Source organism: Delphinapterus leucas, chromosome X (genome assembly GCF_059928025.1).
Source record: "Delphinapterus leucas isolate spDelLeu-1000000601 "Yukka" chromosome X, BTC_Dleu_Yukka2, whole genome shotgun sequence".
Classification (NCBI taxonomy): domain Eukaryota; kingdom Metazoa; phylum Chordata; class Mammalia; order Artiodactyla; family Monodontidae; genus Delphinapterus; species Delphinapterus leucas.
This window is the reverse complement of record NC_143150.1, coordinates 66,602,897-66,627,143: the sequence shown is the minus strand read 5'-3', so window position 1 is coordinate 66,627,143 and position 24,247 is coordinate 66,602,897. Positions and strand designations below refer to the sequence as shown.

The 24,247-nt window shown below is 37.4% G+C and overlaps 2 protein-coding genes across 13 annotated transcripts in view; both read right to left on the bottom strand.

The window, feature by feature from the left end:
* Positions 1-6,916, bottom strand: part of ATRX (ATRX chromatin remodeler) — a 242,183-nt gene extending 235,267 nt beyond the window's left edge. For 7 of the 12 annotated variants that reach the window (XM_022580850.2, XM_022580849.2, XM_089904338.1 and 4 more), the window contains exon 1: positions 6,685-6,915. Coding sequence is in view for 1 of the 12 variants with exons in the window: in XM_022580856.3 (XP_022436564.1) it covers positions 6,685-6,704 (20 nt within the window). In the remaining 11 variants the exon portion in view is untranslated. Of the gene's footprint in view, positions 1-6,684 lie in introns of all 12 variants that reach the window. The other 5 variants (XM_022580857.2, XM_022580851.2, XM_022580859.2 and 2 more) reach the window with 3 other exon arrangements.
* Positions 6,917-22,155: 15,239 nt separating this feature from the next.
* Positions 22,156-24,247, bottom strand: part of MAGT1 (magnesium transporter 1) — a 47,705-nt gene continuing 45,613 nt past the window's right edge. The window contains exon 10 of the mRNA XM_022580848.2: positions 22,156-24,180. Within this exon, the coding sequence (XP_022436556.2) occupies positions 24,165-24,180 (16 nt within the window). The 3' untranslated portion in view covers positions 22,156-24,164. The remainder of the gene's footprint in view (positions 24,181-24,247) is intronic.

Below are 24,247 nucleotides of genomic sequence, written 5' to 3'. Positions count from 1 at the left end.
AAGTAAACAAATGGGCTTGGGTGTGTTCCAACAAAACTTTATTTACAAAAATAGGGCACTGTTTAGTGGCCATAGTTTGCTGAGCCCTGAACTTGCAGACAAAATCCTAAATAAGCAAATGCAAATTTTGTCTTATGCTCAAATTGTCCCCCGATACATCCATCTTGTTGGAACAAATTCACTTTTCAAAACAAGTTTTATAGCAGAACTAAGTTTAGAATGCTATCAAGTAAACCAAAAAATAACTGATATAATTCAAATAAGCAAAATAAATCCAGTATTACTCAAAAATAAACTATTTTTGATTTTGGATTTTATAAATCAAATGTCACCCAAAAGTCAACTGACAAATGACCAAAATAAAGACAACTAATGGTACATTTTGAACACTCATAGTCATTCAAAATCTGTGCATTAAATTCTACACAATCTTCAAAGAAAATGGGTTATGCTTTTGATAGCTCTTCTGAATTAAAATTATCGGGCTCAGTCACAAGGGCACATGTGGCTTTTACAAGATCATCGAGCAATCAAAGTTAACATATGAACTGCACTGTAAGATAAATAAGTTCTGAAGATCTGATGTACAGCATACAGCATGGTGACTATAGTTAACAATACTGTATTATATCCTTGAAAGTTGCTAGAGAGTAGATCTTAAATGTTCTCTCCACAACAATAACAAAAAAAGGTAATTATGGTGACAGTCATTTCAAAATATATACACATATCAAATCATCACATTGTACACCTTAAACTTACACAATGCTATATGTCAATTATATCTCAATAAAGCTGGAAAAATACTAATTGCACATGGTTATACAATATTTGCCCAGGAACTGAGTTAAAAAGTCTAAGTTGACCTCCTTTCAATTAGACAACACTAATATATACAACATTTCTTTGCTCAAGCTGCTATAACTCACATCTGAAATCCTCCCCCAGTCTTCTTTGTTAAAAGTAGATGCATCCTCCAAGGGTCACATCCAAATGCTACCTCTCTATAAAGCCTTCCCTGGACCCCCATCAGAAATGTCTTCCTACTCTAAACTCCCACAGCAAGTCACTTTTTACCCAACACAGCATGTAGCACTTTATATCCTGCTTCAAATTTATTTGTGAACATGTCTTATTTCCTCTGCTGTGTGGAAAATAAGCCTAATCTTTAGCCATACTAATCCCTCTGCTGGACTGCCCTTTTTCACAGCCAACCCTTAACTGCTAACTTACCTTCAAGACCCAATACAGATACCACCTCCTCTGCAAAACTTTCCTAAACATCCCCCAAATTAGGCTTTCATTCATTCTGATCCCTAGCACAACTAATATACCTCCATTTTAGCACTGCTTTGTAACTGCTTATTTACTTACTATTTCCCTCCTTAGATTAAGAATGCTCTAAGGAGGCAGGAATTTTGTGTTTTACCCTTTGCATACGCTAGTACAATGCCTGGCACCTAGTTGGTTCTCAAGTATTTGATCAACTAATAAAGCATTCCTCAAAAATATGGAATATAGGCTATATACAATTGAACACCACTACCATACCAATAAATTTCTTAAACAAATATTTTATGTAACAGTTCACAAGAAAGCTGGACTACTGATACCAAGAATGGCTACTTCAAGCCAAAACTCAGAGACAAAGTCTCAGAGACAGGATCTGAAAACAGTGGCTAGAGAACAAAATTCACAGAACCTTTTCCCAGGGCAAAAATCACAATCAGCTAGAATATACGCCTTTTCAGAAGTATCATCTCCAATCATAAAAGAGCAGAAATACACTGCATATAATAATCTTTCAAAACAGAACATATCCTGAGCCGTAATAATTATTAACGAACTTCCCAGCAAAGTTTTTCTGTTCTAATAAATGTCTGTGTATGTGACAGTATATGAGATTATATTAGCAACAAAACACCTGTATCCTAACCATGTACGCTTCAAGGCAAAAAAGATATGCATACATTGAATAAAGAAACTTTCCCTCAACACTTCTTCTCCCTACCCCCAAAAAGGCAAACAAAGTCAAAAAATGATCGACACTAACATAACCAGGATTATGTTTTTAATAACTCTGTAGACTATCTAGTACAAGTTCACTCTGTAAATGACAAAGCAGAGGCCTAGAAAGATGAATGATTTGTCCACAACAATCAGTTGAGCAACAGAGCTGTGACTAGAACACCCAGGTTTGCCTCGAGTTAAGCATTCATTCCTCTACAACCTGCAGTTCTCAAACTTCTAGTCTCAGGACCTCTTTACACTCCTAAAACACTTAAAAATTAACAAAGACCCCCAAAGAGCTTTTAGTTTACTGTCTTTTAAGAACCGCTGTTATAACCATGTTATCTCCTCCAGAACTGCAGGCTTTATCAGTATCTTTTAAACTTACTCCTATTTTACAGATGAAGAGCTATGGAGATTAATCATCCTGCATGTCAACTATCAAGCCAATAAGACAAGCATTAGGATACATGTACAGAGAGATCCTACTTAGACACTCCTTTTACTGCCCTGCTATATTCAACATTCCTAAAGGAAGAGCTATACATCATTTTCCAATGGCTTAACCCATTTTAACAGCTTCTGCCAATGTCCAAGAGAACATTCAAGCTCTGGAGGAAAAAGACTTCATGTAAACCCAAGAATTGCCTGTATTCTGTCGCCCAATCCGTAAATTTATTCAGATTTCAAAAGTGAAATAGGCACATAAATACACACAATTTCTTACAGAAAAAAATATTTCACACACCTAAATCTATATACAAATACCTTTAAGTACTACATTTATCTTATCCCTAGAAATACAATATAAAAGTGAAGGCTCATGGTCAACTATACCAAGGGTTGCCAATAATGAGAACTGGCCTGATCACAATTAAAATCACAAATGTCTTTCTTCTCATCCCCACCAATAACATAACGAAACAGCTGACATTTGAATATTTTCAAAACCCTTTGTAAAATTTGCATGTACTCCGCTGCCACAGGCCTGGCTTAATAATTTCCACACAGTGGGAATGCACATATTTCACAGATAACATTTTTCAAAAATAGATTAGTATGCAACTGATTGTGAACTACCACAATAACAGACACTTTCTAAGACATTTTCCAAACATCTCTCAAGTAGGACCACTTCTACCTTTTAAAATTTAAGACCAATAACTGGTTATATTGCTTTCAGCTTTTCAAGTAATCAATTGCCACAAGGATTAGAATGACAAGTTCCATCAAATCTCCAAGATCTTTATATAAAAATAAATGAGGGCTTCCCTGGTGGAGCAGTGGTTGAGAGTCCGCCTGCCAATGCAGGGGACACGGGTTCGTGCCCGGGTCCGGGAAGGTCCCACATGCCACGGAGCGGCTGGGCCCGTGAGCCATGGCCGCTGAGCCTGTGCGTCCGGAGGCTGTGCTCCACAACGGGAGAGGCCACAACAGTGAGAGGCCCGCGTACCGCAAAAAAATAATAATAATAATAAATAAATAAATGAAAGTTTACCTGTCAATCAGAGGCTGATCTTTCAGGCCAAAAAACTGAAGAAATAACCTTATTTAAAACAAAATAAATAACAAAAAACTCTTTTAACAGGGCTTCCCTGGTGGCATAGTGGTTGAGAGTCCGCCTGCCGATGCAGGGGACACGGGTTTGTGCCCCAGTCCGGGAAGATCCCACATGCCGCGGAGCGGCTGGGCCCGTGAGCCATGGCTGCTGAGCCAGCGCGTCCAGAGCCTGTGCTCCGCGACGGGAGAGGCCACAACAGTGAGAGGCCCGCGTACCGCAAAAAAAAAAAAAAACAACAATAACAAAACCTTTGAAAACTGAGCCACTGATTTTTCAGTGTATATTTGTCCCTCGGTATCTGAGGGGAGTTGGTTCCAGGACCCACCACAGATACCAAAATCTGAAGATGCTCAAGTCCCATAGTCAGCCCACCATATCAGCAGTTCCGCATCCTCGGATTCAATCAACCACAGATTGAAATCCTTTGTACTGAGTGGAGGAACACAGAGCCAACTGTATGATTTAGCCAAATCATCAATTTATTTTCCTCCCTCTTGCCTTTTGGCTATTTTTTTACCACAGAATCCTAGGAATGTTCTTTTTTTATAAATGTAAGTAAAAATTAGAAACTAATCTTTGCTCCTATTTTTAAGTGCTGGACAGAAGATCTGATAAAGAAAAAATCTGGAACAATTGTGCAAAATAAAATTAATGACAATTCATAGAATTGTTCATATTATTTCTGCCTCACATTAGAAGAGAATCAAGAGTGATTTGGTATTGTGGGTTCAACTCACTCAAGCATTACCTGTCAGATTATCCTTTAACTACAATTATGGCTTGAGATGAATGACACTTCAGACTGAGACAGTTCTTCTGAACACCCACTTGGAGCACTTTCATAGTAAATAATCAGCATCACACTTTTTAAAATTAATTCTTCACATTTATACATGTGTTCTTTGCAAGGGGGTTTTCACGTAGCTTAAGATTCTCCTGGAATTAAATGCTTCAGTTATCTTACTATCTCATATGAACATAAAAGACAAAATATTATAAACACCTACAAACTCAAAAGACCTACAACAAATGACAATAGTAGCTAACATGAACTTCTTCCATTGTAATACTTGGGCTAAATTAAAATGGTCATAATCACATTATATCTGGCAGCTCAAGGAGGTATTAATGCCTGTGGTTAAGAACATAAGCTCTGGAGTCAAGACTGGGTTCAATTCCAGCTCCACCAATTACAAACTATATAACTTTGATCAAGTTCTTTGATCTCTCTATGCCTCAGTTTCCTCCTTATCTGTAAAAAGGGGAACACCAAGTGCCTACCCATAGAGTTGTTCTGAGAATTAATCACGATTACACAGGTAAAAGTCAACAGTAAGCACTCAATTTTAGTTATGATTATTACTTTTACCACTAAGATCAACAAAAATTCAAGGCTTATAAGGAAAACTGACCCTGGCATAAAGTGAATAATTCTATTCAGAAAGTCTATACATAATTAATTTGCTCACCCTAAAGAAAGGGAGAAAATCCAAGTTCAAGCTACGGTTTTAGAGGCAGACTTTGTGAGATTTAGTAAAATCTAGAGGTCATATTTAACTGTAAGGTACACCCTTCATGTACAGGAACATGGGCACCTGATAATAACTAACCAACAAGTTGTACTGGGTACCTCTTATGTGCCCAATACCCCTTATGTAAAGGCTTATTGCACTTTGACCAATTAACACAAATTCAAAAACCAAGGCCACAGTCCTTACACAACTAGGGATCTATAATCTAAGAACTAAAGTGCATTTTTTTTCCTCAAAGGAAGGAAAACATCTTCCATCTACTGCTTGTTAATGCAGAAAAATAGGCACAATAAATATCATAGGTTCATTCCCAAATTCTATACACTAGGTAAAGTGCTCTAAAAACATATACACCTATATACTATTAAGATGATGTGTGTGTATATATATACACACACACACACACACACACACATATATACACCATCCTAATAGTTACTCAAAAGCATATTTTGCCAACTACGAATGCAATTCTGATCTATGATCCCTGTAATTTTACTCTGCCACTAGGCACCAAGGATACATCTCAGAGCAGAAAAATTACTTAATTCACAAGGGATGAAAAGTCAACTGTCAAACTGTCTGAAAAGCAAGCCAGCCACCTGTGTAAAAGTGGTATACATTTCTTATTAACAACCCATTATTTTTAGACACTATCAAGAGGCAAATCAGAAGCACAAGAGAAAAGCAGCCTCAACCTAATATAAACGTGCTTGATTGGTAAGAGGTGGCCTGCCAGGCACTACTTCCTTGCAATAGATCTTACTTCCCATCAACCCATGTTAACGTGCTCCCCACCCCTCTTGGAATATATAAATAAATAAACAAAAATAAGGTCTAATTACTTTTGCTCAAAATTTGCCCACAAATTGGAGAAACATCTAAGGACTGCCTTACCACCCATTTAAAGCTGGACTACACAAAAAGTAGTATACTTGGGTCCTCTGGAAGCAAAACCCTGCATTAGTATCCCTTTGCCTAGAGGTAAATCCAAGGATACCCCTCAGGGTCTGGGATGGATAAGGAATACTGGCAAGACCCACCCGTTCACCCCACAAAATGGTCTTGTCCCCAGGGGCTGAAGAAAAAAAAATAAAATTCCGCAAGGACGGGGTACTTCCCGTCTTCAGCAGTCCAAACGCCACTAAGTCGTCCCAGGATCTCACATCCTCCCGACCGCCCCTCCCCCTCTTCCCACCCCTCACCCCCACCCCTTCTTCCCCTAGCAGTCTCTAGGCCCAAAGATTAGGAAGAAAGACCGGGATACCAAAAACCGCCTCCCACTTCAGGGTCTCAATTCCACAAGCACCAAAGAATAAACAGAGGAGACCAACTAAGCTCCGCGGTTCGGGGAGGCTGGAGAAAGCGCCCGACACGCCAGGCCGCGCCCCCCACCCCCACCCCGGGTTGGAGCCTACCGCCGAAACCCCGAAACCCTCCTCACCTAAGGAGAAAACGATGCCTCTTTCCGCTCAGCAAAACACAGGCCTAACCCACCAAGCCAAAGCTTTCCCAAACACCCGGCTCAGAAGGCGCGTAGGCCGAAACCACTGGGATCCGTGAGACGGGGTTGTGTTTTACCTCATGGGCTCAGCAGTCATGTTTTCGCTTCAACGCCTTGTCGGCTTCAGCGACCGTAGGGCGCCACTCTGCGCTCCCCGGTGCCCAGTTACGATAGAAATGCACTGGACTCTTAGTCGTCACTACAGCTGGCGCCGGATCCTCCCCACAGCTCAAAGGCCGCCACCGCTGCCACCTCCGCAGGAGCCGCGGAAACAAAGCGACGCCGCCGCCGCCGCCATTTTGTTGGGCCGAGGCTCAGGCAGCAGAATTGGCGCGTCCTCCCTCTTCCTCCTTCCATCATCCATTGGCTGCCTTCTCCGCAGCGCAGATGCCTATTGGGTACAGAAATTCACCTTCTTTGGGGGCCTGTTGCTAAGGCGGTCTACGTCATTTGATACCCTCCACCTTTTCACAGGGGGTCCAATTCAGTCCCATTGACCTGAAAGTACTAGTGACGTATTTTGACTTTATTCTGAAAATGCTTTTTAACCCGTCCTCTTTTCTTTGACATATTGACAAAACAAGAACAGCAATTTACATTTATTGAGAGTTTACTATATACCCAGCACTATACTAATCCTTTATCCAGATTGTCTCATGTAATCCTTATACCCTTTGAGTCAGACAGCCGCTTGTTACCTACATTTTCTAGACGAGGAAACCAAAACACAAAGTCACACAGTAGTGGAGCCAAGATTCCGATCAGACACCACACTCTTAACCACTAATCTACGTGGCCATCCTATACATTTTCTTTCCTATATTCCAGGTTATCATCAAGTTCTTTACTTTCCTAGATGATTTATATATAATATTAATCATTCCAGCATGCTTACATATATATATATATTATAAATATAAAACATAAGACCAACTTGAGATCTGCACACAATTTTTTCAATATTGAATAAATTGCCGCTTGGAACACACACGTGGACCATTTCCCCAGTCTGATGTGATGTTTGGCTCACAAACTAACCAATCTAGGTCTATTTCCACCTCATTACAGAGGTTCGGCTGTATCATCTCTAAAAGGCTTTCCAGGGAATTCCCTGGCCATCCAGTGGTTAGGGCTCTGCGCTTTCGCTGCCGAGGGCCAGGGTTCGATCCCTGGTCGAGGAACTAAGATCCCACAAGCTGTGCAGCGTGGCCAGAGTAAATAAATAAAAATAGAATAAAAGCCTGTCCAGTTTTCACGTTCTATAATTTAATTGTCTATTGGTAATCTCTGCAAGTCACAAATCAGTTCTCTAAAATCAAATAGTTTCAAGTTTTATTTCTAAATTTATTCTGCCATAAATAAAGTTCATTCTACTCGCTTTTTCCTGAAATCTGCAAGAGCTCCTGTTGTGTTTAGGTGACAAGGTTGCTACTTTCTACTGGAATAGCAAGCGATGAGCATTTTTTGAATGGAACACTTTGATAACCTGATAGACTTGGGCAACTTTTTAATCAAGAGAAGCCTGTACACATTTCAAGTCATCTTTCAGATACTGAAGTAACATTGCAAACTGTAGAAACCAGCCTTCTGTATCTGGAATACTGATTTTCTTCTTGTCTTTTATACATTAAATATTACTTAAACATACAATTTACAGAAGTTATGTTTTCCTGGTTAGTAAATGCAGTTAATTTGAAAGGAGATCCACTCCGTTAGAAGACGTCACACAACTTTCAAATGAGCTCTTGGGGACAAGACTCAACACTAAGCAGATTTAAATGGCAAATTCCACAAATAGAAAAACATCTTAATAACAAAATTATAATCACACAATTTTAAAAGTATAAAATAACTCACTATTTGTGAATCATAAAGAATATCTTTGCTATTAAAGGATGACTAACAAAGTTTTACTGATGTATTTATAGGGGGATCACTTTCAATATATAATTTTCAAAGACTTTCCTTCAGCTGTATTTTAGAAAAAATTCACTGGTACACATCACTTTCACATTTTTCATCAAGTTGCCACAGAAATCAACACAGACCCCTTTCTTGGACTCTTGAACATAAATGTGTGATTTGTGAATCTACTTATTTGCTTTGGAAGAAAGACAAGGTAAATTACCTTTAAAGTGCAAGTTAGAAGAAAAAGTACTCTCATAATTTTAAATAAACAGCATCACAAATTCTGACTATCTTATGTCAAAATCATAATGCTTTGGTGATAATCATGAAATTTTTGAACGTATATATCCTTTAATCCAGAAATTTAACTTCTAGAAATTTATCTAACAGATAAACTCTACATGTGAAAAATGAGTTGTTCACAAGACTATTCATTGCAACATTGTAACATCAAAGATTTAGAAACAACATAGATGTTCCTCAATAGAGGACTGGTGAAATAAAGTATGCTATCCATATAACATAATACCACATAAGTCCTTAATATAAAAATTTTTCAAAAATCACTTGTGTTTCTATGCACTAACAACAACCAATCCAAAAAGGAAATTAAGAAAACAATCTCATTTTCTATGGCATCAAAAGGGATAAAATACTTAGGAATAAACTTAACAAAGGCTGTGAAAGACTTGCACACTGAAGTCTATAAAGCATTGCTAAAAGAAATCAGAGAAAGACAAAAAGAATGGAAAGACATCTCATGCTCATGGACTGCAAGACTGACTGTTGTTAAAATGTCCTACTAGCTAAAAAGACCTACAGATTTAATGAAGTCTGCATTAAAATCCCAGTGGCATTCTTTGAAGAAATAGAAAAAAAATCCCAAAATTAACATGGAAGCTCAAGGGACCTTAATATCCAACTCAGTCTTGAAAAAGAAGAGCAAAATTGGAGACCATACTCTTCCCGATTTCAAAATATACTACCAAGCAACAGTAATCAAGATTGTGTGGTATTGGCATAATATATAGAAAATGGAACAGAAAAGAGAGCCCAGAAATAAACCCTTGCATATATGGCCAAATGACTTTCAGCTAAGGTGCCAAGACTACACAATGGGGAAAGGATAGTCTCTTCAATAAATGGTGTTGGGAAAATAGGATATCCAGCTGCAAAAGAGTGAAGTAGTACCCTTAACTTATACTATATACAAAGATTACCTCAAAATGGCTTAAAGACCTAAACCTGTAACATTCTTAGAAGAAAACATAGGGGGAAAGCTTTAGGTCATTTAATTTGGCAACTGGTTTCTTGGATGTGACAGCAAAAGCACAAGCAATGAAACTAAAAAAGATAAATGGGACTATATCAGATTTTAAAACTTATGCACATCAAAGGAAACTATCAACAGTGTAAAAAGGCAACTTACAGAATGGGAGAAAATATTTGCAAATCCTATATATGATAAGGGGTTAATATACAGAATATATAAGGAACTTCTACAATTAGCAGCAATGACAAATAAAGAATAAAAAATGGACAAAGGAATTGAATAGGCAGTTTTCTAAAGAAGATATACGAATGGCCAACAAACATATGAAAAGATGCTCAACACCACTAATCATAAGAGAAATTCAAATCAAAATCTCAATGAGGTATTATTTCAGGCTGTTGGAATGACTATCATCAGAAAGACAAGAGATAAGAAATGCTGGCAAGGGATTTCCCTGGTGGCACAGTGGTTAAGAATCTGCCTGCCAATGCAGGGGACATGGGTTCGAGCCCTTGTCTGGGAAGATCCCACATGCCACGGAGCAACTAAGCCCATGTGCCACAACTACTGAGCCTGCATGCCACAACTACTGAAGCCTGCGTGCCTAGAGCCCATGCTCTGCAACAAGAGAAGCCACCACAATGAGGAGCCCGCGCACCGCAATGAAGAGTAGCCCCCGCTCGCAGCAACTAGAGAACGCCCGTGTACAGCAACAAAGACCCAAGGCAACCAAAAATAAATAAATAAATAATTTTTTTTAAAAAAAGAAATGCTGGCAAGGACACAGTAAAAAGGGAATCCTTGTGCACTGTTGCTGGGAATATAAAATGGTGAAGCTGCTATTGAAAACAGTATGGAGGTTCCTCAAAAAGTTAAAAAGAGAATTACCATATGATCCAACAATTCCATTTCTGGTATATAACCAAGAGAACTGAAAGCAGGATCTTGAAGAGATAATTGCCCACTGATGTTCATTGTAGCATTATTCACAATAGTCAGGAGGTGGAAGCAACCCAAATGTCGATTGGCAGATGAACGAATAAAGAAAATGGAATATTATGCAGCCTTAACAAAGAAGGAAATCCTTTCGTATGCTACAACATGGATGAAAATTGAGGATATTATGCTAAGCAAAATGTTACTCACAAAAGGACAAATACTGTATGGTTCCACTCATATGACGTATTTTAAATAGTCAAAATCCTATAAATGGAAAGTAGAAAGTGGTTGACAAGGGCTGGGGCGATGGGTAAAGGAGAGGGCATTAGTTTTTAATGGGTATAAAGTTTCAGTTTTTCAAGATTAAATAGTCCTAGAGATCACGACAGTCTAAATATACATAACACTGCTGAACTGTACACTTAAAATGGTTAAAATGGTAAATTTAATATTACATGCTTTTTCACCAAATAAAAACTTTTTTTTTTTTTTTTTTTTTTGCGGTACACGGGCCTCTCACTGTTGCAGCCTCTCGCGTTGCAGAGCACAGGCTCCAGACGCACAGGCTCAGTGGCCATGGCTCACGGGTCCAGCCGCTTGGGCTGGTAGGATCTTCCCGGACCAGGGCACGAACCCGTGTCCCCTGCATCAGCAGGCGGACTCTCAACCACTGCGTCACCAAGGAAGCCCTAAAAACTTTTTTAAAAAGGCAGGTATAGATGTACATATATGAGATGTTTTTCTAGTTATATTGTTAAATGAAAAAACAAAGCAAGTTGCATAACACTGTATTTTAATATTTGTGTTGGGGAGAGAGGAAGAGCAAGAGTAAGAGCCAGAGTGAGAATGAGAAAGAGAGAGGATAAGAAATAAAATAACTCTGAAAGAATGAAAATTATATTTAGTAATAGTGATTACCTGGAGAAGATAACCTGGGAGCAGGGGGACCAGGGCAGGAGGAAACTTCACTACACTATATACTCTTTGCACCTTTTATATTTTATAAATACATGTGGGTGTATTTCCTGTTCAAAAAATGAATGTGAATTTAAAATTAAGACAGTTTGATATTGGTGAAAGAACAGACAAATAGATCAATGGAAGAACAGAGAGGCCAGAAATAATCCCACACAAACAGAATCAATTGATCTGCGGCAAAGGACCAAAGGCAATTCAACGGGGAAAGGACGGTCTTCAACAAATGGTGCTAGCAAAAGACACTACTAAGATAATGAAAAGATTAGCCACAGATTGGGAGAAAAATCTTTGCAAAACATATCTGATAAAGGACTAATGTCCAAAATACACAAAGAACTCTTACAACTCAACAATAAGAAAACAAAAGCCCAGTTTTAAGATTGGGTTCTTCTTGGGCAAAAGAACCAAAGACACACCTCATCAAAGAAGATATACTGAGAGCAAATAAGCTTATGAAAAAATGCTCAACATCACATGTCACTGGGGAATTGCAAATTAAAAGAACAATGATATACCACTACACAACTATTAGAATGGCTAATCCAAAGCACTGACAACAACAAACGCCAATGAGAACGTGGAACAACAGGAACTCTCATTCATTGCTGGTAGGAATGGAAAATGGTACAGACACTTTGGAAAGTTTCTTACCAAACCTAAGGCTAAACATACTTTTACCATATGATCCCACACTTGCAGGAATGAATGCACGAACGAATTGGAAAATGACATCCACACCAAAACCTGCATACAGATGTTTATACCAACTTTATTCATAGTTTCCAAAACCTGGAAGCAACCAAGATGTCCTTCAGTAGGTGAATGGATAAATAAACTGTGGTGCAGCCAGACAGTGGTATGTTATTCAGTCCTAAAAGAAATTAGATATCAAGCCATGAAAATACATGGAGGAAACTTAAATGCCTATTACTAAGGGAAAGAAGCCAATCTAAAAAGCTATATACTGTATGATTCCAACTATCTGATATTCTGAAAAAGGCAAATCTATGGAGACAATAAAAAGAGCAGTGGTTGTCAGGGGTTGTTGGGGGAAGGATCGATGAAGAAGAGCACAGAGGATTTTTACAGCAGTGAAACTATTTTGTATGGTACTGTAATAGTAGATACTTGTCATTATACATTTGTCCAAACCCACAGAATGTACAACACCAAGAGTGAACCCTAATGTAACCTATGGATTCTGGGTGATAATGATGTATCAATGTAGGTTCATCAATTGTCACAAATATACCACACTAATTTAAGTAATTAATAACAGGGGAGGGACTTCCCTGGTGATCCAGTGGTTAAGAATCCGCCTTCCAATGCAGGGGACGTGGGTTCGATCCCTGGTCAGGGAACTAAGATCCCACATACCACGGGGCAACTAAGCCTGCACGCCACAACTACTGAGTTCACACGTCGCAACAAGAGAGCCCAAGTGCTGCAACAAAAAGATCCTGCGTGCCGCAGCTAAGACCTGACACAGGGGCTTCGCTGATGGTGCAGTGGTTAAGAGTCCACCTGCCAATGCAGGGGACACGGGTTCCAGCCCTGGTCCGGGAAGATCCCACATGATGTGGAGCAACTAAGCCCCTGCTCCACAACTACTGAGCCTGCGCTCTAGAGCCCATGTGCCCAGAGCCCATGCTCCACAACAAGAGAAGCCACTGAAATGAGAAGCCCACACACCACAACGAAGAGTAGCCCCCACTCGCTGAAACTAGAGAAAGCCCGCGTGCAGCAACGAAGAACCAATGCAGCCAATAAATAAATAAAATAATAGAGAAAACTGGAGGGGTGGTTAGGCGGCATATGAGAAAGATCTGTACTCCCTGCTCAATTTTCCTGTAAAACTAAAACTTCTCGAAAAATAAAGTCCATTTAAAATGAATATAATTAAAAATCATAAAATAATTCACTTTTCCTCATAGGTCTGTTTAGGTTTTTTAACATAAAAGATATATTAAAACGACCTCTCCATTCACTTTATGAAAATTATGGGGGAGAACAGAATATTTAAAAGTAAACCAGGTACAAACTTCCAGTTATAAAATAAATAAGTCATGGGGATATAATGTACACCATGGTGACTATAGTTGATAATACTGCATTGCATATTTGAAACTTGCTAAGAATAAATCTTAAAAGTTCTCATCACATGAAAAGAAGTGGTAACTACATATGTTGATGAAGGTTAACTAGACTTATTGTGGTGATCATTTTGCAACATCCACAAATATTTAATCATTATATTGTACACCTGAAACTAATATAATATCATACGTCAATTATACCTCAATTTTAAAAAGTACACCAAACGAGATTAATCTTATAGCTCCAAATGAAATAATGTTTCCTTCTCATAAACCAGTGGGAGTTTAATAAATTATGCAATATTTTTGAAGAGTCTAAACCTAAGGCAACCTAATAATTTGTTGCTATTTTCAAAAAGCCAATATTTCATTTGTTGATTTTCTCTGTTATTTTTCTATTGTCTATTTTGTGTACCTCCATTCTAATCTAATCTTTAGTATTTCCTTCCGTCTGCTAGCTTTGGGTGTAATTTCTTCTACATATCTTCTATATCTAGTTTCTTCTATACCTATAGTTTCTTCTTTCCTAGTTAAGCTGTAATGTTAGGTTATTGATTCGAGATTTTTTTCTTTTTAATGTAGACATTTACAGGTATAATTTTCCCTGAGCAATGCTTTCACTACATTCTGTGTTTTTGTATGATATATTCTTGTTTTCACTCATCTCAAAATATTTTCTAATTTCCTTTGTGGTTTCTTCTTTGACCTATTGATTGTTTAAGATTATACTGTTTAATTTCCACATATTTATGAATTTTCCAAATTTTCTTGTTATTGATTTCTGGTTGTGTTCCACTGTAATCATGGAAGATATTTAGTATGATTTTAGTCTTTTAAAATTTACTGATTCTTGTTTGTGGCCTAATATATAGTCTAACCTGGAGAATGTTCCATGTGCATATGATAAAAGTGTGAATTCTGCCTTTGTTAGGTGAAGTGTTCTGTGTAAGTCTGTCAGTCTAGTTGGTTTACAGTGTTGTCCAAGGACTCTGTTTCCTTAATGATCTCCTTTCTGCTTGTTCTACTCATTATTAAAAGTGGAGTACTGAAGTCTCCAACTATTATTGTAGAATTGTTTACTATTTCTCCCATCAAGTCTATCAATATTTTCTTCATATATTTTGGGGCAATATTGTTAGGTGTATATGTTTATAATTATCATATTCTCTTGATGGATTGACACTTTTATCAATATATAATGTCTTTATTGTCTTTTGTAACAATTTTTGACTTAAAGTCTATTTTTTCTGATATTAGTATAGCTACCCCAGCTCTCTTTGGTTACTATTTACATGGAATATCTTTTTCCATCCTTTCATTTTTTATCTATTTGTGTCTACATCTAAAGTGAGTCTCTTCTCACAGATATAGAGAACAAACAAGTGGTTACCAGTGGGGAGAAAGAAGAGGGGAGGGACAATACAGGGTTAGGGGATTAAGAGGTACAAACTGTTAGGTATAAAATAAGCTACAGGGGACTTCCCTGGTGGCATAGTGGTTAAGAATCCGCCTGCCAATGCAGGAGACATGGGTCTGGGAAGATCCCACATGCCACGGAGCAACTAAGCCCATGTGCCACAACTACTGAGCCTGCGCTCTAGAGCCCACAAGCCACAACTACTGAGCCCACACACCAAAACTACTGAAGTCTGCATGCCTAGAGCCTGTGCTCCACAACAAGAGAAGCCACTGCAATGAGAAGCTTGCACACTGCAACGAAGAGGAGCCCCCGCTCGCCGCAACTAGAGAAAGCCTGCGTGCAGCAACAGAGACCCAATGCAGCCAAAACTAAATAATAAAATTAAATAAATAATAATAAATAAATAAATAAAATAAGCTACAAAGATATATCGTACAACACGGGGAATATAGCAAACATTTTACAAGAGCTATAAATGGAGTATAACCTTTGAAAATTGTGAATCACTATATTGTACACCTGTAACTTATATAATATTGTACAGCAACTATACTTCAATAAAGAAAATAGAAAAAAATGAAAGTGAGTCTCTTGTAGACAGCCTATAGTTGGATGGTGGGGCTTTTTAAAAATCCATTTTGCCATTCTCTATCTTCTTATTGGAGAATTTAACCCATTTACATTTAAGTAATTAGTGATAAGGAAGGACTTACTTTTGCTATTTTGCTATTTGATTTCTATGTCATATATACTCTGTTCTTTGGTTCCTCCATTACTGCTTACTTTTGTGTTTAATTGATTTTTTGGAGTGTATTCCTTTCTGTTAGTCTTATTGAGCATCTCTTCAAAGTGAAAAATCATTTTTGTCTTGGTACTTTCAAAATTCTTTGTCTGTCTGTCTTGGTGTGGATCTCCGTGTTTATTTTGCTTAGAGTTCGATGAGCTTCTTGATGTGTAGACTCATGTCTTCCATCAAATTTGGGAAGGTTTCAGCCATTATTTCTTCATTTTTTATTTCTGTCTTTTCTCTCTCTACTCTTCTGCTGGGACTCTCTTTATTTGTATATTGGTGTGTTTGACGCTGTCCCCCAGGTCTCTTAGGTTCTGTTAATTTTCTTCATTCTGCTTCTCCAATTGGATACTTGTAATCAACTCATCTTCATGCTCACTATTTATTTCTTCTGTCTGCTCAAATATGTTTTTGAAGCCCTCTAGTAAACTTTTTTCACTAATGTATCTTTCAGATCAAGAATTTCTATTTTTTTATATCTCTTTTTTCTCCCCATGAGTAATGTGTTTTACTTTTATCCAGCTTTATTGAGATATAATTGACAGATAACATTGTGTAAGTTTAAGGTGCACAACATGATGATTTCATACACATATATATTGTGAAATGTTTACCACAATAGGGTTACTTAACACATCCTTTACTTCATATGATTACCATTCTGTTGTTATTCTCTTTCTTTATTGATATCCTCTGTTTGGTGATACATAGTTTACCTGGTTTCCTTTATTTTTGGGGTATGATTTCCTTTAGCTCTCTGAACATATTTTAAATAGCTGATTTAAAATCTTTTTCTAGTAAGTCCAATGTCTGGGCTTCCTGAGGTATAGTTTCTGTTAATTTCTATGTTTCCACTGTGAATGAGCTATATTTTCTTATTCCTTCATGTGCTGCATCATTTTTTGTTGAAAACTGGACATTTTGAATATTATAATGTGGTAACTCTGGAAATCATATTCTCCTCCTTTCCCATTAGTTGTTGTTTCTGCATGTTGTGGGTTATAGTTTTTGCTTAGTGAACTTCCTAAACTATTTGTGTAAAGACTGTATTCTTTGTCATATGTCGACACTGAAGTCTCTGTTTCACTAGCTTAGTGGTCATCTAGTGATATGAGAGTGATTTCCTTAAACACCTGGAGGCAAAAAAACAAAACAAAAACCCTCTTTCAATCTTTGCAGATTGGCCCTGTCTGGGTACAGTCCTTCAACACTTAGCCAGTCTGTTTACAACTCTGCCTTAGTTTTCACTTCCTGCTTGCACTGAGCATAAAGATTAGTCAGAGGTAAAAGCTTAGAGAACTATTAAGTCTATTCTGAGCATGCATCCTGTTAAGTCTATTCTGAGCATGCATCCTGTTTCCCAAAGTAAGTCTCTTCTCAGCTTTTGCTCCTAGACTTTTGACACATCTATTGATTGCCACAACAGCAATGTTTTGCCTCAGGCAGCAGTGGCTTGTTCATTTGTCTTTTAACATTTTTGAGGATAGCTGCTTTTTGGTCCTGAATGATTTCTGAGCTGGGCAAACTGAGGTAAGTCTCTTGTGTCATTTCTTAGGGAACCCACAGACAGGTCAAAACAGACAAACACAATTTCTTGGAAACAAGGTCTGCTCTGCTCTCTTTGGGACCAGCTACCCAAACTGGAAACACAGAATGCCATCTTCAAAACTCTGCCACACCAACATGGGGAGACAGGGCGAGGCTAAAACACCACAAAGTTCTCCTACCATGCTTAAGTTTCCTTTTTCTAAAGGAAACTTTTTCTGATTTAGCATTCACTTTGTTGTTTCAAACCTTTGCCTATTTTCCAGAGTTACAACAGAGTTGATTCTGGCAGTCTTTACATCTTTTTCAGTGTTTCTGTGGAGGGATGGGCCCTCTGAACTGTTTACTCTGTCATTTTTCTATCTTAGCTATTTTTTTGTTTGTTTTGTTTTTTGATTGTTATGCAACATTTTATTTTTAATTAATTTTTATTATAGTTGATTTACAATGTTGTGTTAGTTTCTGCTGTACAGCAAAGTGAATCAGTTATACATATATCCACTCTTTTTTAGATTCTGTTCCCATATAGGTCATTACAGAGTATTGAGTAGAGTTCCCTGTGCTATACAGTAGGTTCTTATTAGTGATCTATTTTATATATAGTAGTGTGCATATGTCAATCCCAATCTCCCATTTTGAATATTTCAACCACTCTCCAAAAAAGAACACACTTGAAACGTACACCATTTAAAGAATAGCAACTGGGCTTCCCTGCTGGCACGGTGGTTGAGAGTCCACCTGCCGATGCAGGGGACACGGGTTCGTGCCCCGGTCTGGGAAGATCCCACATGCCGCAGAGCGGCTGGGCCTGTGAGCCATGGCCACTGAGCCTGCGCATCCGGAGCCTGTGCTCTGCAACGGGAGAGACCACAACAGTGAGAGGCCCGTGTGACACACACACACAAACACACACACAAAAAAAACTATGAACAGGGTATATCCCTTATTTGTGTTCTTTATTTATTTATTTTAGCCATGCCACGTGGCATGTGGGATCTGGGTTCCCTGACCAGGGATCAAACCTGTGCCCCGTGCAGTGGAAGTCCGGAGTCTTAACCACTGGACTGCCAGGGAAGTTCCTATTTGTGTTCTTTAATTTCTCTCAATAATGTTTTGTAGTTTCCAGTCAATATGTCTTGCACATCTTTTATTACATTTATTCCTGATACTATCTTAATTTGAATTAACATTTGATAGAACTAGCTAGTCACTATCAGGGAATTCCATCTTACTTTCTTCTGCTAAGCTGTTGGAACTTGAATCTGTCAATAATATGTATGATACTAGACCAAAATGGTTGTACTAATATTTTAGTATTTTGTATATTATCAAAACATTGGTATTTTATTAAAATCTGAGATAAAATTGTCATAGTCATCTACATGTCCTCAAATGTTGTTACACCTGCAAAAGGACCAGGACCTAGGATTAAGGATCCCTTGTATGTCTGGCTTTCCAAATAGAATGAATAAGGAAGAAAACCTTGATTAAAAGAGGTGATGAGGGGTCAGACTTGTGAGAATGAATTTGACCTTTGAGGGAAAGAAAGAGAGGTAAGAGGAGGAAATCTAACCATGGAGGAAGAGAAGCATTTGGGTTTCAGGGGTCCTGGAAACCTGCCTCCATCTTTTTTCTTTTTTACCTCAAATTTCACTACTATCTTCTCTTTTGCTTTCTTTCTTTTTTTTTTTTTTTAAGTTTTTGGCTGCGTTGGGTCTTCATTGCTGCACACGGGCTTTCTCTAGTTGCGGCCAGCGGGGGCTACTCTTTGTTGCGGTGTATGGGCTCGTCATTGCAGTGTCTTCTCTTTTGCGGAGCACAGGCCCTAGGCGCACGGGCTTCAGCAGTTGCAGCAAGCAGGCTCAGTAGTTCTGGTGTGTGAGCTCTTGCAGGTTCAGTAGTTGTGGTGCACAGGCTTAGCTGCTCCGCAGCATGTGAGACCTTCCCGGGCCAGGGATTGAACCCGTGACCCCTGCATTGGCAGGCGAATTCTTAACCACTGTGCAACCAGGAAGTCCCTATCTTCTCTTTCTGTTTCCATAAAGTTTCTCTACCTCAATTCTAAGAAGACTATGGAAGACCTTTGGAATTAGACGAAGGCCCAAATTGGTTCTATGGGATATACAAATGACTAAGAAATAAGAGAAAAGATGTTCAGAGTTACTAATAACTTGAGAATTGGTCATTAAAATGAGATCCCTCAGAAGACTTTGTAAAACAGGCAGAGGGATAAGAATGGTAAGAATATTTTTAAAGTAGTGCATTTTTGTTCATTTAGAAATTGTCACATACCATGTAACCCTTTGGGTATGATTTGGGATGTAAATGACTCTGACTTGAGATTTTCTTAAAAGTACTAAAATGATACTATACTGATAAGAGTAATTTGGCATTTCAGTACTTTAAAAATGTATCTTGTGAACTAATCAATCATCCTTTAAAATTTCATTTCCCATCACAGAAACCTCTCCTTTCCCCTCCCACCCAACCTCAAGAGAGTGATCAAACCCTCCTCTGTATCCATGATATAAAACATATTTTCTCACTAGGATTGCATTTGTTTACATGTTTGTTTCCACCACAAGACTGCAACTTGAGAGTAAAGACTTTTCTTTATTCAATCAGTGAAAATTTACTGAGTGTGTACTATGCGTGCATTTTAGAAAAGGAGTATACAGAGATGAGTAAGACAATGTCTCTGTTCCCAAGGAATTTACAGTTTATGGGAGGGACAGGGCAATTACAAGATAGGATAACAGAGATGCACCAAGGAAGAGAAGAAGGGTATAAAACCCAAACTGGGAGGTCAGAAAAGCTTCCAGGAAACTATAATATTCAAGCTGTGTTTGGAGGGAGAGAAAATATTGCATTTATTTTATTTGATGATCATAAAAAGAACTTCAGACCCAAAGTTCTCTAGGTACAACTGCTAGCCACAGAGCCACAGCCAGGCATTATAAACTGGAAGGTTCAGACCAAATGCATCATTTCTGAGTCTGGGTATTTGGTGGAGCCAACACATCTTAGTTTGTTTTTCTTTTTTTCAGCTGGAAGTCATTATTTATAAAGCACTCATAGGAATATACTCATCACTGATTCTGAAGGCAGGGTTTATCTGCATGTTCTTAAATTGTCACCCAAAGAGCCTGAAGACCATACTCCAACATTCCCACCATGAGTCATACTCTATTCAGCTGTAATCATTTTCAGGACAATGATCAAATACAAAGTGGTGTCAGTAAGGATATGCTAATATGGGGTTGGTGCCAAGGCAATAGTATTTGTCTTAATTTTGAGTTGTGGTAAAATATACATAAAATATACTTTCTTTACCATTTTTAAAAGTATAGTTCAGTACTGTTAAGTTCATTCACACTGTTGTGCAACCAACCTCCAGAATTATTTTCATCTTGCAAAACTGAAACTCTAATTATAAGCAACAACTCCCCATTCCCCTTTCCCTAGGTCCCTGCAATCTAGATATCAGGAAGCAATCAAGACAGGCTAACTATGGTTTCCATTTCTCCAGGGAGTAATTTGTATCCTGAAGTGAAACCTAATCCATAGGAAATTTGCAGCTAAATAGGAAACCTGTAGGAATTTCCTTGGAATAACCTTCAGTAAATTGCTTCACCTCTCTAGGGCAGGTTTTCTTTAGCAGTCAAAACGAAGGGAGTGATTAAATGGTATCTAAGGTCCCTTTGGTTTTGACTTTCTATGATATTAGCATACTATTACAGTTATTCATCTCATCCTTGCTCAAAATTGGGCAGAACCCACTTAAATCAAGATCTGATATTAACATAATTGTTTCAAGTATATTCTTTCTAAAAAAATATTTCAATGCATATTATTAAACAATTTTCAGCTATAATGGCTTCCACAAGCATTTCATAGCTTCTTCCGAAATCTGACTACAAAACACCCTGCATTTCAATTGATCTAATTCAACACCAAAGCTGAATATCATAAATGATATCCATTCAAAATTGAAATACATCTTTAATATTTTACATCATAGAACAGTAGTGCTGAAAGGAACACTGAGGTGGTTTAATCCAATGCACTCACATTAGAATAAAGAAACAGGTCCAGAGGGGTTCACTGATTTGCCTATGGTCACATAGCTAAACAGAAACAAAGTAAGGACTAAAAGCTGTTTAAAAGCCAGATTTCTTTACTTCCTGTCCAGTGTTTCTACTCCATATTTGCAAATTTACTGCTGCCCAGTCTTATATAACTTGATAATCTGTCTGGGTAACTGTTTCAAATTAATTAGTGCCAAAAGGGAATTACCTAGTCACAGCATTCACTGACTAGGGCAAAATGTAATGAACCATTAAAAACAGTCATTCATTTACTTATCTTGGTTGTTTTGACTAATCTAATGGGTGACAGCATTAATGAAGGATAATGTATGGAATCCTGGAAGAATGTATCTCAGTCCAGAATACCTAAGTAAATTGGCCTATCAAATTCACTGTCATTAGGACAATAAGAAATTTAACTATAATTTCAAAATGGTATGTCCTAATATTACAATTCTAGTTTAGTGTTTTAAATTCACCTCTCCTTAGTTGTTAACCAGAAACTCAGAATTTAGATTGTAAAAGTTTATTGATATGATCAAAAAGCAAACAGCCAGACATTTGGTTATCTTTGTCACTACAATGTGTCATTTTAAATAGTATTTTTAAATGCATAACAAATAATATTTAAACAATTGCTAGAAAAGTTAATTAAGAGTCTACTTAAGGCACTTCAGATGAAAGCTAATTTCAACATTTCCACAAAAGTAACACTATTCTAAGTGTAGTAAATCTGCTTTCTACAGATTTTAGCCAGAATGCAACTTCTCTCCTTAAAGAAGAAGAATGTGCTCTTAAGAGACAAAACAAATACAAAAAAACTGTCATTCTTTCAATGTTCATTGCAAATTATCTGGAGCTATACATTTTACATGGCAGTAATATTCCCCCGGTTAGTATGTACAAATCAGGGTATATTCATACAAGTCTCATAAGAATCACAGCATAAATTTACTTGGCCTGAGACAAGTACAAGAACAGCAGATAAGGAATCCAGAATCATACAATTTACAGTGGAGTAACAAAAACAGGCTCCACTAGAGAGTAAATATCCCCTCACCCACCAAATCTACTAACAAAAACAAAAACAAAACCCCCACATATAACATTTCTTCTTAGGCAATTATATCCATCTCTTTCTTCAAACCTCTATTATATAAGACTTCCAGACCACGTGGGAGAGTTATTAGATGGTAAATAGTAGCAGGCAGTCACAGTATTATTTTAATGTAATAATACTTCTAAGATTTATTAAACATTTTTTTCATTATCAGAATTCTCATATTTCCATTAACAGTGGCATTTCTGGATACTCTTTATAACTATGGGGGAGGTTATAGCTAGATCTAATGATAACCATCAACTTCCACTCTTCACAGAAATTTGGTTAGCACATACGGTTATTTTCACTGACAGAAAAAAAGATAAAACTCAAAACTTCTTCAAATGATTACTTTGTTCTCCACTTAAAGTGAGAAAATGAAGGCTAAAATAATAGCAAAAACCAGAACAGTTTTCAAGAAACATTTACTTTCTATTCACAGGCAACAGCTTAATATTTCATGATTTTATTTTCCCAACCTAGGGGAGTCCTTTTCCTAAACACAAGGGTTAATGAAATATGTTGCAACTGTAATACAGATATCAACTTAACCAGATGAACCTAGCTTTTTCTCTTAGGTACAAATGAAATAAGTGATGAGCTCTAATTTGCAGAAACGTTTTAGGCCATTTAAAATTTACACTGATTTTAGCACTAAGCTACATTTTTATTAGAAAGGCGCCCACCTTAAATAAAACAAAACTAGGGAGACAGAATGAGCCTGAAATCTTTCCAAATACAGGTAGTTAATACCACACTCATGCAGAAATCATAATCCTGCATTTAGAGATATTTCTTAATGTCTACAGCTACCAAGAAGCATAGTTTGCACTGCATTTCTGGAGGAAAGATGGAGGAGGACTGGCTAGTCTTTTTTTCTGAAGTCTAGACATGTACTCTGAAGAATGGTGTTCCATTTTCAGAAGACACATAGCACATATGATTTCTCTGCCCAAAAGGAAAGATGTGCAAAGTATACACATCCATGCAAAGATGGAAAAGTTAAGAATGGATTCTTGATGTTGTTATCAGAACTGCCCGCCACACCTTTGGATAAGATAATAAAAAATCAGATGGTCAAAAGTTAACTAAAGCAGTTTTGAACCTTGTTGTAACTAAAATGAAGTAGTAGCTTTAAAATTTTTAAAAAATATTTAATTCCACTAAATTAAATATTCCACAAAGTTTACTGGGAAGGGAGGGTTAAGAGGAGAATCATATCCAAATACTTCATGATTTTGATGGAAAATTGCTTCTTAAGGCACTATACATCTTCTTTGGTTAAATGATTAACTATTTTAATCACTTGAAAAAAAGAGGTAATACAAAATACACAAATTGCATTCTTCTTTTCACACACACGTTTTTCATTTTTCAATTTCCATTACTCCAGTGTCTACATATCTCTGGAATCCTTTTTAACTCATCAGAAAGCTGAAACAAAAATATATACCAATCTATTAGTCTCTGAAAGAAAAGTAGTCTTTACTTCTAATAAATA